The sequence below is a fragment of the Emys orbicularis genome, chromosome 1 (genome assembly GCF_028017835.1).
Source record: "Emys orbicularis isolate rEmyOrb1 chromosome 1, rEmyOrb1.hap1, whole genome shotgun sequence".
NCBI classification, from domain to species: domain Eukaryota; kingdom Metazoa; phylum Chordata; order Testudines; family Emydidae; genus Emys; species Emys orbicularis.
The window spans coordinates 98,471,501-98,483,268 of NC_088683.1; the positions used below are offsets into that span (position 1 = coordinate 98,471,501).

General features: G+C 50.4%; 2 protein-coding genes across 2 annotated transcripts; both read left to right on the forward strand.

Moving 5' to 3' along the window:
* Positions 1 to 211: 211 nt before the first annotated feature.
* Positions 212 to 1,366, forward strand: LOC135872997 (endosome-associated-trafficking regulator 1-like). The gene has a single exon (XM_065397453.1). It carries the CDS (start codon positions 212 to 214, stop codon positions 1,364 to 1,366), a length of 1,155 nt encoding a protein of 384 aa, XP_065253525.1.
* Positions 1,367 to 4,293: 2,927 nt separating this feature from the next.
* Positions 4,294 to 8,111, forward strand: KCNJ4 (potassium inwardly rectifying channel subfamily J member 4). The gene is made up of 2 exons (XM_065406733.1): positions 4,294 to 4,331; positions 6,776 to 8,111. Exons 1-2 carry the CDS (start codon positions 4,294 to 4,296, stop codon positions 8,109 to 8,111), a joined length of 1,374 nt encoding a protein of 457 aa, XP_065262805.1.
* Positions 8,112 to 11,768: the final 3,657 nt, after the last annotated feature.

An 11,768-nucleotide genomic window follows, 5' to 3' on the forward strand; every position in this document is an offset into this window, starting at 1 on the left:
CTACAGACACATGCACACACAGAGATGATTTAAGTACAGATACTTCTGTAACCCACTGTCACACTTTGAATGGTGCCGAGGCTAAGACAGCTGCTAAAGAGGATGGGACAACAGTGGACAGCTCAGGCAGCCCTGTCACAGAAGAGATGTGACCTGTGCTGGAGCTAATTTGCAGACTGCTACTTCTGTTGGAGCTCACAGCCCTTCAGAAATGCCACGGCCACTTTTCCCCTCAGGAACATTGGAGAGGACCTGTCCACAGTCCCAAGGCCTAGATAATGAGGAGGAGGAGGAACCCATATGCTGTTACCCCCATCACCCGCCACCTCCTCCGGCCCATGCTAAGAGCCTCATCAGCCCAGGGGACAATCATCTGGAAGATCCACAGGGAGCCATTCCATTTTCCTTAAAGGGGTTTGTAAAAACGAAAACTCGTGGCACAGCAAAAGAGGAAGAATCAAAAAATAGAATGTTTGCAAAGAAATTGGCCAGACACAACCTAGGCTTTGAAGATGATACCTTATCTCCAGAAGCATTGGGCTTGAGCATGGAATTTCAGGAGCCATTTTACAAAGACCTAGAGATGGCTGATACCTTATCAGATGATGAGGATGAGGATTGGGGTGGGAGCTATCACCACCCTGCCCTTGAAAAAGCCCGTAAGTCCAGGTTTGCCAGCATGTCACCTTGTAGCCCGCATGATTCTTTATATCACAACACAGCCAGACAGTTGGGAATTGAGGCATTTGCTCCCTGCCTCCATCCCAGCGACTTGTATGTTTCCTGCAGAGCTCATGACAAGGCACCTGAAAGTTGTGCTCTTCATGAAGAATCCATAGGAGACAGGGAGTATCCATCTCTGCAGCTGAGCTACGAAGAACTCAAAGAGGAGAATTCCATGCTCAGGAGGAAGATCAAAAGTATCCATAGCTTCTCAGAAAGTCAGACACGCATGGTGAGAAACCTGGAGAGAAGACTGAGAGCCAGTGTGGTCAAAGAGGAGAAAGAGGCTCAGGGTTTAGAATCCATTGTCCAGCAGGCAGAACGGAATCTGCTGGGGATGACCCAGCGGGCCCTGAAGGCAGAAAGTAAGGCTGCAAAGCTGAAGCAGGAGGTGTCCCTTCTCCAGGTGGAGCTGGAGAGTTTCAAGACGGAGAATGACATGCTGCGTGCAGGCCAGTCTGACAGCCTGGGGGCAGTGCAACAAAATGTAGACGTTGCCTTGCAGAATCTCCACCGGGTTATAGCCAACGCACACTTGTCAATCAAACAGCTGGTCTCGGGAACGGAAATGCTGCATTTTGTGGCTGACCTCCTGAAATCCATAGACAAGATTTCCGAAGTCAAAAAGGAAGATGATGGATGAAAAAGCGCTTAGGGGGCTCCCACCTGTGAGTGTATAGACTGAGATCACACTGTTCCCAGACTGCAATCAGTAATGCAATGTTTGCTTTCATGAAACGTTGCGTGTCTTCAAATAGGTGGCCTTTATCCTTCCCAGAAGTACTTTTATTGTAATTAAATATGAATTTCATGTACTAATGGAGTGTTAGCCTCAGGTGCTCTGTTTCAATGGGAGAACCAGCTGTTTGTCCTGTCCTCGTCAGAGGTCCTGTGTCGAGGTATTTTACAGGCTTTGGGCTACAAGCCAGAGCCCACATTGGGAAGGGGGTTGCACAGGGGCTCAGTACCAGCAGGAAGCCCTGCAGATGCACTGGCTGACTCAACCAGAGTTCTTTCATGGGAGCTGGGGCAGAGCATGCCAGAGGGGGCTGTGTTACCCTTTATCAGATAGCAATCTACACTCCCACCTGGCTTATTTGTGCTGGCTGGTGCAGAAGGTGGCTGGGCCTCAGCTCTGTGCACATCTCACCTGTCCCTCTTCCCCTGCCCCTGTTGGTGGCTTGGGGAATGCAAGGAACCAGAGTTCTGGGCATGTTTGCATAGGGTTCCAAGAAAGGGAAAGCTCCTTATACCCTCTTAGCACTTCCCTTGAACTCAGGGTCAATCACAGTCTGTCCCTTTAGATGCAAACAGTTCCTCTCCCTGGAACCTTTACATCCATGCCTGGAGAAGGACGAGAGAGATTTGCTCAATAACCTTTATGAAGTTGTTAAATATCCAAGTGTGAGCTGAGACAATGTCCCTTTCTTTACACTACTAGCTCCAGTGCTGCCTAATTGTGTGTGAAAATGCTTTGATTTCCATGTCCTTGTCTCATGGCAGAAAGGGAAAGTGCTGAGATTTAGCCATCACAGTAGCTGTACTGTCTCAAAAAGGGGATGCTCTCCTCCCACTGCTAGACCTGGGTGTGTTGATGTGGCAACCCTAACTCTGAATCTCCTACCTTTTGCAGTTTGCTAAAGAACATACAGCATAGGCAGTCTTGTCCTTGCTCTGGTGGGACCATCTCCAGGGATGAGAGGGAGATAGTCTCCATCACTCCTTAGCCTTTCTGTTGGGCTTAGATTATCAACCACAATTTTACTGCAATTTATGCAACTGCATAATTGCATTTTACACAGAGGGCCTCATCTATTTTATTAGAACTTTCTCAACAGCCTTTAATGCTCTTGGCCACCAGGGAAGGGTGGCCAGGCTCCAGTCCCTGATGGAACTGAGCAGGGTGGCTCTCAAGTGGCTGTGTTTATTTTTGACCGGGTAGGCTGAGGGTAATTATGGGCAATTATTTGTCTTCACCTGGAGCCCAGCCAGTAGAGTACCCAACGTTCCATTATGTCTTCACTGCTATTCATTCATGGTTCCATTCTGTCCATGCTCCTCTTCAAGTGGCCATGTATGGATAGTCTCAGATACCAAACTGCCTGAGCAACATTTTTATCTGGCTGCAAGACAGCTGGTTGAAACTCAGCCCCGCCAAGTCAGAGGTAGGAGGAAGTGTTTTGAGGAGCTGGCTTGTGGTTTGTCTGTGTCCATTATCCAGGGACTGTGTCCACCACTAGTTAGCCAGAAGCAGAACCTGAGGGTCACCCTTAGCAGCGTGGAACCCCACTTTGCAACAGTGATCAGAAGCAGCTTTTACTGTCCCTGGCTTATCTGAGAAACCCAGATGTTTTGTTCAGATGTGGACCTTGACCAAGTCATCCACCATGCCTTTCTCACATCCAGGCTAGTCCACTGTAATGTGTTCCTAATTGCACTTTCCTTGAATTTGCCCTGGAAAAATGATTGCTTACTTGCTCCTGATGATGGGAGTGAGGGAGTGGGCTGGTTATACCTGCATTCTGCAATGGCTGCCAGGAACCCAAAGAGTATGGTGCAGGGTTAGCACTGGTCCACAAAGCCCTTCTTCATCTATGAGTCATCACCTCTTGCAGTATGTCTCTTTTCAGCAGCTCCAGTCAGCCAGGACAAGTTGATTCTTGGTCCTTTGGGTTCATGGTTCTTTGGTTTAATCAAGACCAGGCCAGGGGCATGGCTTTCTCAGTCCACTGAACCCTCTGCAGCAGGTTGTCTAGCAGAGTCCCTCCTTGGCTGCTTTGGGGGCATGTTGTGAGGCCTGTTTATTACTGCAGCCTTGTCCCTATCTCTGGATACCTCCTATGTATCACTTTGCTTTTTTGTATCCGTTAACCACTTTCCTTTCCTGTTTTTGGGGTGTGTTCATTGGGAAGCATTCCCTCTGGACTGGGGTGGTGGGGGTGGTTTGCCTGAAGGCTTCTGAGCTCCTTTAGCCCTTGTTTTTGGTGTATTCTGACAGGCTGATCTCTAATCCTCATGTAAGCTTTTATGTTACTGTAGTGCATAATGCGAGGTGCCTTATAAATGTGCTAAATCGCGGGTTTTTGACCTGGGATTTATGACTGACCTGCCCTTCCCATATTGCTAACTGGGAGGGGAGACTGGGTTAGGTACACAGGGGCCTTGGGGGCTGTGGTATGGAAAAGGGGGCTGCAGTATGGTGATTGCTGGGAACTGCTGTACTGTCTGTATAAATCAGTTCTTTATACCTGTTTTTACTACTAGTGGATTGAGACGAAGTCTTGGCGAGATAGAGTGACATTATGAGGCCTCTCCTGAGTGGTCACAGAGACCTGGGACCTCCATGCTCTGCTCGCTTGGCCAGGGACCGCTCTTTTTGGTTGTTATGTTGATGGGATTTTCATTTGTTGTTTGTCTCTAAGGTGTGTGCTCAGCACCGATCACAGGTATGGCTGGCGCCACAGCTCATCAGGGGTGAGTCCCAGCCTCACCTGGTCCTGTGTGAGCTCTGCTGTTTGAGACCCGAGACACATACAACTCCCACGGCATCTCACGAGCTGAGATACCCTGATGATAAAGCGAGCCATGGGTAGCGTCCGAGTTAACAGGTGAGTGACCCCTTCTTAAAGGCTGTCATCACCCCTGGGATTATGGGATTCCTTGCCCACCCCCTTCTCCTCCCAGTGGCATTTGTGTCTCTTTAAATCTATTCCAAACTACACCTCATCACTCCCTGCAGTACCAATGGCTGCCAGGCCACACCTGCTCTGCTTCTCCACTCCAAGTTTATGGCCCTTTCCCCTTGCTCCCACCTTATTAGGAATGTGTCACACATATGTAAGGAGTTACCAGTTCTCAGCCAGATCAATCCCTACAGTGGAAGGGGAAAGCAGATGAGGGGAAGGTGAGAGGCTGAAGCAGTTGCCCCGGCAAGAGGGGAGATAAATTACAGATTTCTGCCTGTAATCATCATAAACCTCACTTTGCCCTTCCCAAATGAAGGGAAGAGGGTGAATGATTTGGTAGATGATTATTATTGCCCTGAAGAGACCCCCATGTTTAACTCATGGAGCATCTCAGGAACAGTTAGAGACAGGGTCAAGGAAGCCATCTTGGAGAACTCCAGATGGTCTGGTAACCTAGGGAGATCAATGGAGTACAGAGACGGTCCTTGAAGGAGAGGCACTGAAAGCCAGGATGCCCCCTGTGGGCTCCCTCCTCCTGAAAGTGTATCAACTTAATTCTACCAATGGTCAGAGCATCCACTGTGATTATGTGATCAGGGAACAACTGTGATGTCATACAAAGCCTTATGACCTAACAGCAGCAGTTTTCTTCCTGACAGGGAGCAGGGAAGTGGTTGGGATATTCTGAGGGAGAGGGGAGCATGAGAGCAGGACAAGCAGCTCTCAGAGAGAGGGAGTTTCTCACAGGGAATCTGCCAGCACTTTGGCTGTTGTTGATCTCTAAATTACACCTTTGGCTCTGGATACAGGATGCTGGGAGCCATGTTCGTTGCTGTGGCAACGGAATTGTCCTGAACTCAGGAAGTGTATAAACATTGTCACAGATGCACAATTAGATCAGTGAGGAGAAGGCAACAGAAAATAGAAACTTCCAACCTTTATAATTCAGGGCCAAAATGTTACAAGATACCAGGCACTGGTGCTTAGTCTTCTCTGCTTGCTGCATCTGCATGTCATTGTAAATCAAGACTCTAGGGGCTTTGAGGTATTTTCTCGAGTTAAGGCAAGTCAAGATTTCAGTGTTGTGAGCTTCCTCACAGTGGAGTCCAGTCAGGACTTTGGTAGAATGAGTTTCCTTGCAGCGATGCTCTGCAAATGTCCAACCAGGGATCCACCAATCTTTAGAGCCCTGCGCGGATGCAAAAATGTGTATCCGCATCCGATCTGTGATCCGCAACATTTATCTGCAGATATCCACAGATTTGCAGGTCTCTACACCGGGGGCTGGGCTGAGGGTCCGAGGTACCGATCCCCCCCCCCCCCGCCCCGCCCCGCCTGAGCCCACTCGGGGAGCTGTGGGGAGCTGTGGGGAGCCTGCCCGGAGTTATGGACCCTCCACCTGCCCTCAGCCGGGCGGGGAGCCTGAGGGGCGGGGACATGGCCGGGAGCTGCTCTTAGTCCTCCCCCCTCCGCCCTCCGCCCAGGGCAGGTGGAGGGTCCACCACGGCTCCTCACAGCTGCTCGCCTGGCTCTTACTGTGGCCGGGCTGCTGCTCCGAGCTGCCCCCGTCCCTGGCCGGAGCCAGAGAGCTGCGCTGGCAGCTGTGGGGAGCCTGGCTCCCTCCACCTGCCCCGATCAGCCCCCGGCCCCTGTCCCTGCCCCCCAGGCCTCCTCCCAGGACAGGTGGAGGGACCCAGGCTCCCCACAGCTGTCTGTGTGGCTCTCCCCGACCGGGCTCCAGCAGGGGGGCGTGCCTCAGAGCCGCAGTAAGAGCCAGGCTGGCAGCCGCGGCGGATCCTCCACCTGCCCTGGGCGGGGGGCCCGAGCAGCCCCGCGCAGTGTCCCTGCCCCCCAGGCTCTCCGCTCAGGGCAGGTGGAGGGTCCGCGCCACGCTTCCTCACAGCTGCCCGCCCGGCTCTTACCGTCAGAGCCCTGTGCGGATGCAACATTTGTATCCGCATCCGCGCTGCTGTCCATGGATATACAGCGGATACCCGTGGATTTGCAGGGCTCTACTAATCTTACTGCCGTGTCTTGGTAGAACCAGCTGGGGAATCCAGTGTTGTGAACTTCCTCATGACAGTGCCCTGTCAGGACTCCAACACTGTGAGCTTCCTCACAGCAGCATCCTGACAATGCCAAAGAGGACCCAGACAGTGCCAGAGGAAGACTCTGGCAATGTGCTCTTCCTCAGAGCTCTCCCTTGGCAATGCTCAGCTAGCCAGAGCTCCAGTTGTTTCCACTTCTTCACAGCAGGGCTTTGTCTCTGGGAGCATGAGCTTCCTCCTGGGGAGCCAGTGACCCTCTAAGTGCTCAGCCCCCCCCCTCCTTTTGTTTTTACCTCAGCAGTTTGTTTTCTCTGAAAGGTACAGCATTGTCTCAACTGAAGAGGATGGGCACAAGGTCTCTGCCCTAGGCAACATGAATGGGCACAGCTGGAATGGGAAAGGACATGTCCCCAGGCGGAAACGCCGTAACCGTTTTGTGAAGAAGAATGGCCAGTGCAACGTGTACTTTGCCAACCTGAGCAACAAGTCTCAACGCTACATGGCCGACATCTTTACCACATGTGTGGACACTCGCTGGCGCTACATGTTTATGATCTTCTCAGCAGCCTTCCTGGTCTCCTGGCTCTTCTTTGGGTTCCTCTTCTGGTGCATCGCTTTCTTCCATGGTGACCTGGGTGCCACTGGGGTGGGCGGTGTCCCCACCACTGCAAAGCCCTGCATCATGCATGTCAATGGCTTCCTAGGAGCCTTTCTCTTCTCGGTGGAGACGCAGACCACCATTGGGTATGGGTTCCGTTGTGTGACTGAGGAGTGCCCATTGGCCATCATGGCAGTAGTGATCCAGTCCATTGTGGGCTGTGTCATCGACTCCTTCATGATCGGCACTATCATGGCCAAGATGGCGCGGCCCAAGAAACGGGCCCAGACCCTCCTTTTCAGCCATCATGCTGTCATCTCTGTGCGTGATGGCAAACTGTGCCTCATGTGGCGAGTGGGAAACTTGCGGAGGAGTCACATTGTGGAGGCTCATGTCCGGGCTCAGCTCATCAAGCCCTACATGACACAGGAAGGTGAGTACCTCCCGCTGGACCAGCGGGACCTCAACGTGGGCTACGACATAGGCCTTGACCGCATATTCCTGGTATCCCCCATTATCATTGTCCATGAGATTGATGAGGAGAGCCCACTCTATGGAATGGGCAAGGAGGAGCTAGAGATGGAGGACTTTGAGATTGTCGTCATCCTGGAGGGGATGGTGGAGGCCACAGCCATGACCACCCAGGCTCGCAGCTCCTACCTGGCCAGTGAGATCCTCTGGGGTCACCGTTTTGAACCTGTGGTCTTTGAGGAGAAGAACCGCTACAAAGTGGACTACTCACACTTCCACAAGACCTATGAGGTGGCCGGCACCCCTTGCTGCTCAGCCCGAGAGCTGCAAGAGAGCAAGATCACCATCCTGTCTTCTCCGCCACCTCCTAGTGCCTTCTGCTATGAGAACGAGTTAGCCTTAGTAAGCCAAGACGAAGATGAGGAGGAGGAGGAGGTGGAAGTGGGGCCTGGGTTAGGAGGAAGCTCCAAGAAGGATGGAGGAGTCATCCAGATGACGGAATTTGGGAGTCACTTGGATCTGGAACGGCTACAGGCTGCCATCCCCCTGGACACCATCTCCTACCGCAGAGAGTCGGCCATCTGACTCCTCCTGCCTTTCCATTCTGCATCTATTGCCCACCATCTCCTCCCTTTCACTCCAGTGCTTAATTGAAACATTCCCCAAAGAACCTCCTTTGCCCACCTCTCAGCCCCTGAGTATGTATGTACTGTGTAAGACATGCTCATGTTTCCAGTGGGCACAACCCACACTGGAACAGACTTCTTGCAACCAGATGGGAGAGCAATATGTGTATTTTGAACTCCTACATTGACAGCTGATGTGAGGGAATGTCCCCCACAAGCCCCACTACTGTTTGGGGCTGGAACCATGGGAAGACAAGCTTGGACCCAAAGCAATCGCCTCAGTACAACTGATGGCCGCTAAATGGGTCCAGACTGTTGCCAGAGAAGAAGTAGGCTATAAATGCCAACCAAACTGGGAGGACAGGAGAATCTGGGGGTCATGGGGAAAGAGTGAAAAGGATCCGGGAAGTGGGGTGTATTTTGCATGGTTTTTGCTTGTTGTACATGATATTATTGTATATAAAACAGATCAAGAACCAAAATCCATATTCTTCCATTTAAAATTCCAGATCAGGAGTCAAGGACTCAGTAGCCCTCTCAACAAGGAGTCTGGTGGCACCTTAAAGACTAACAGATTTATTTAGGCATAAGCTTTCGTGGGTAAAAACCTCACTTCTTCGGATGCATAGCTATGCATACTAGTAGCCCTCTCGACTCTCTCTCTCTCTCTGGCCCTTGGCATCCTTGACTCCCAGAGGCAGATTGACTCCACCCACCCATCCCAAGTCTCCCCTGGTTCTTTTTTAAAACTATTCCCGACTTTTCCCAGAGACACCCACCAGAGGAGGCAGAGCCCTATGTGTGCAGAGGGAATGTTAACTGGGCAGTGTCTGGATGACAGACAAATTACTCGTTCAGGACAGTGGTTCCTCCACAAACTCTTTCCACCTCCTCCAGCCTCCTCCCCCTGTGAGCAGCTGTAAAACTGAATTTGTAACTATTTATTTTTAATAAAGTATAATGCCGCAGGGGAAGTCTGGAAAGAAGAGAGCGAAAGAGACCCCACGGCTGAGGTAGTGTGTAGTATTATTAGTGCTAGGAGATATTTGATATTTATTTTGCAGTAATGCCCAGGAGTCCCAATCAGGGCCACATTGGCCTACGTCCTGGAGATACCCATACGAAGATGGGCCCTACCCTAAAGAGTTTGCAGTCTAAGAACACAAGTGGCATATGAAAAGTGTTGGGACAGGGATACCACCCGTTATATACACATAAACATATCCACTTGGTATAGCACTCGGTGCCCTTTGGATGGGGGCAAGGCCACCCAGAGGTTGATGAGCCTGCTAGGAGAGAGCAGGGTCTTTTAGCTCAGGAAGGAGAGGCTCATGAGTTAAGATCCACAGGTCCCAGGTTCAATCATATTGCCAATAGCCCACCCAGGGGCACAGGCATTGTATTCAATTATTATATATGTACATACCTTTACTTAAAATTATGATTCGTGAAGTGTCAGCTGTGCCCATGAAGAGACCAATCCTGCTCTTGTTGAAGCCAAACGGGAGTTTTGCCAGCGATGTCAACAGCAGCAGATATAGAACCTTAGTGAGCAGCAGGCCACAGCACCAGACTTATCTAAAGCTTTGTCTTACTTCAGTAAAGAGGTGGGTTCTTAACTTGAGTTAGCTAACTGGAGGTATAATCCTAGTGAACACAAGGCACTTTATAGTTGTCACACACGTTGGCAGGTTGAGTTAAAGCCCACGACTGCCATACTCTTTAATTCAACCTGCAAACTTGGGAGAAGACTACAAACTGCTTTGTCTTCACTAGGATTTTATCTCAAGTTCATTAACTCAAACACATCTTTTTTGGTCGTGAAGACAAGGCCTAAAAGAGACTTTGTCTTGGAAGTCATCCCACTACTGCCACTCAGTGATTTATTTATACAGGAGGAAGCCAGGGAAATCCTCCCCCTCCTAATTGTCTCTTCCTTGGTTCTAAACATTCACTAGCTTCCCTGCCCAAGAAGATCTATTTTCCTCTTCTCATTAGGCCGGAGCCTGAAATCATTACTCAAGTTTTGCTCAGTCTTTGCTCAGGTAAGATTCTCACTGAAGTCAAGGGGAGTTTTGCCTGAGAAAGGGCTCCAAGTCACCAGTTATGTTACAGGCATGCTTAATAGGTAGGTGAAGAAATGGGGATTACAGCAACTATTCGTAGGTTTTATTAACATTTGCAAAAACTCCCCCATTAGTGGGCATATAAAATATGTGCGGGGAGGGTGGGGGAGGGAGCGAGGGAACTGTGAGCGCACTGCACTGCCACTTAGTGGTGCAGTGTGGCCTACAGGAACTATGGAGACACTTTCCACCCAGGAAATGGAAGCCGTGGAGACAATCCTTCAAAACTATAGACAATACAAGAGAGAAAAAACAACCAGATTGACAGAATAGCTGCTCTTGGTCCATACAGCTAAACCCCATGGGAGAGCACCTGCTTTACATGAGAGAATGACCTCCCACCCCATCTCCTGGGGCACCTAAAACACAAGGAAACAGAAACAAAATCCACATGTAGCATGACAACATTTTGTAACTGGCACAAAATGGGGGAAGGGAAAGGGGGATGGATAGTACAGGGAGTAGAAGAGAGAAGAGATTAGGAGGAGAGGATGAGAAGGAGAATGTTAGGGAGCAAGAGTAGGAGAAGGATGAAATGAAAGCGAAGGGATGAAGGAATAAGAAAGATGAAGGGAGAGAGGTTGTGAGGGAATCAGGGAATAGGTAAGGGAGAGCAAATAGGAGGAGGAGGAGGAAGGAAGGGGGGAGTAGGTGAGAGCCGCCAGGAATGAGGAGTGGGAGGAACGAGGGTAGATGTGTAAATGGTCCTTCACCCACCTCCCTAAATAGGTCAGCAATGATTCATTCCTACCTCCCCTATTGGAAGGTACATATTAGTAAATGTGCGTAGGAGCCACATAGATTATTGTGCCTCTAATGGATTTTCCCATCGCTAGCATGACATGCACCCTCATGTACCACTTGCTGATCCATGTGTGTCCCTGTCCCTACTTCTCCTCTCTTCTCTCCCAGCTGCTAATTAATGAAGGTTTTTTTTCCCCCTTGAGGGCATAAACAAGGCTCAGTATTGACCTGGCTTTTAATCTAGCTTTCAGAGGCTTGTGCCTGTCGCTGGGGCACTGTACTGGAAACAACTAATGGACCGAGAAGGAAGGACTCCCTGTGTGAGGACACAGGAATCCAGGACACACATCCACAGAGTGGGGAGGTGCACACAGGGAGAGGAACCCACACAGATGTGCACCTGTGTGCCATGTAGCAGTGTACACCAGAGATAAGGCAGTGAGTGTGCAGACACAGGATGCGCACAAGATCGTCATGTGCAAAAATGCAGTCATGTGAATAGGCTAAAGACTCTGCGCATGCAGACATAAGGATGTGCACAAATACGTACACATGCAAACATGGCGACATGAGTGTGTGTACAATGCTCAATGCATGCAGACATGCAGCCTTAGGGGAATGTGAACAATGGTCTACATGGGCAAATACACCCATATGGGGCCCTGTACTCTTTGCACAGGACTCAGCTTGTGGAAACATTGGTTTGGGCCTGTGCACACAGCTATCCATGTGCACACATACAGAGA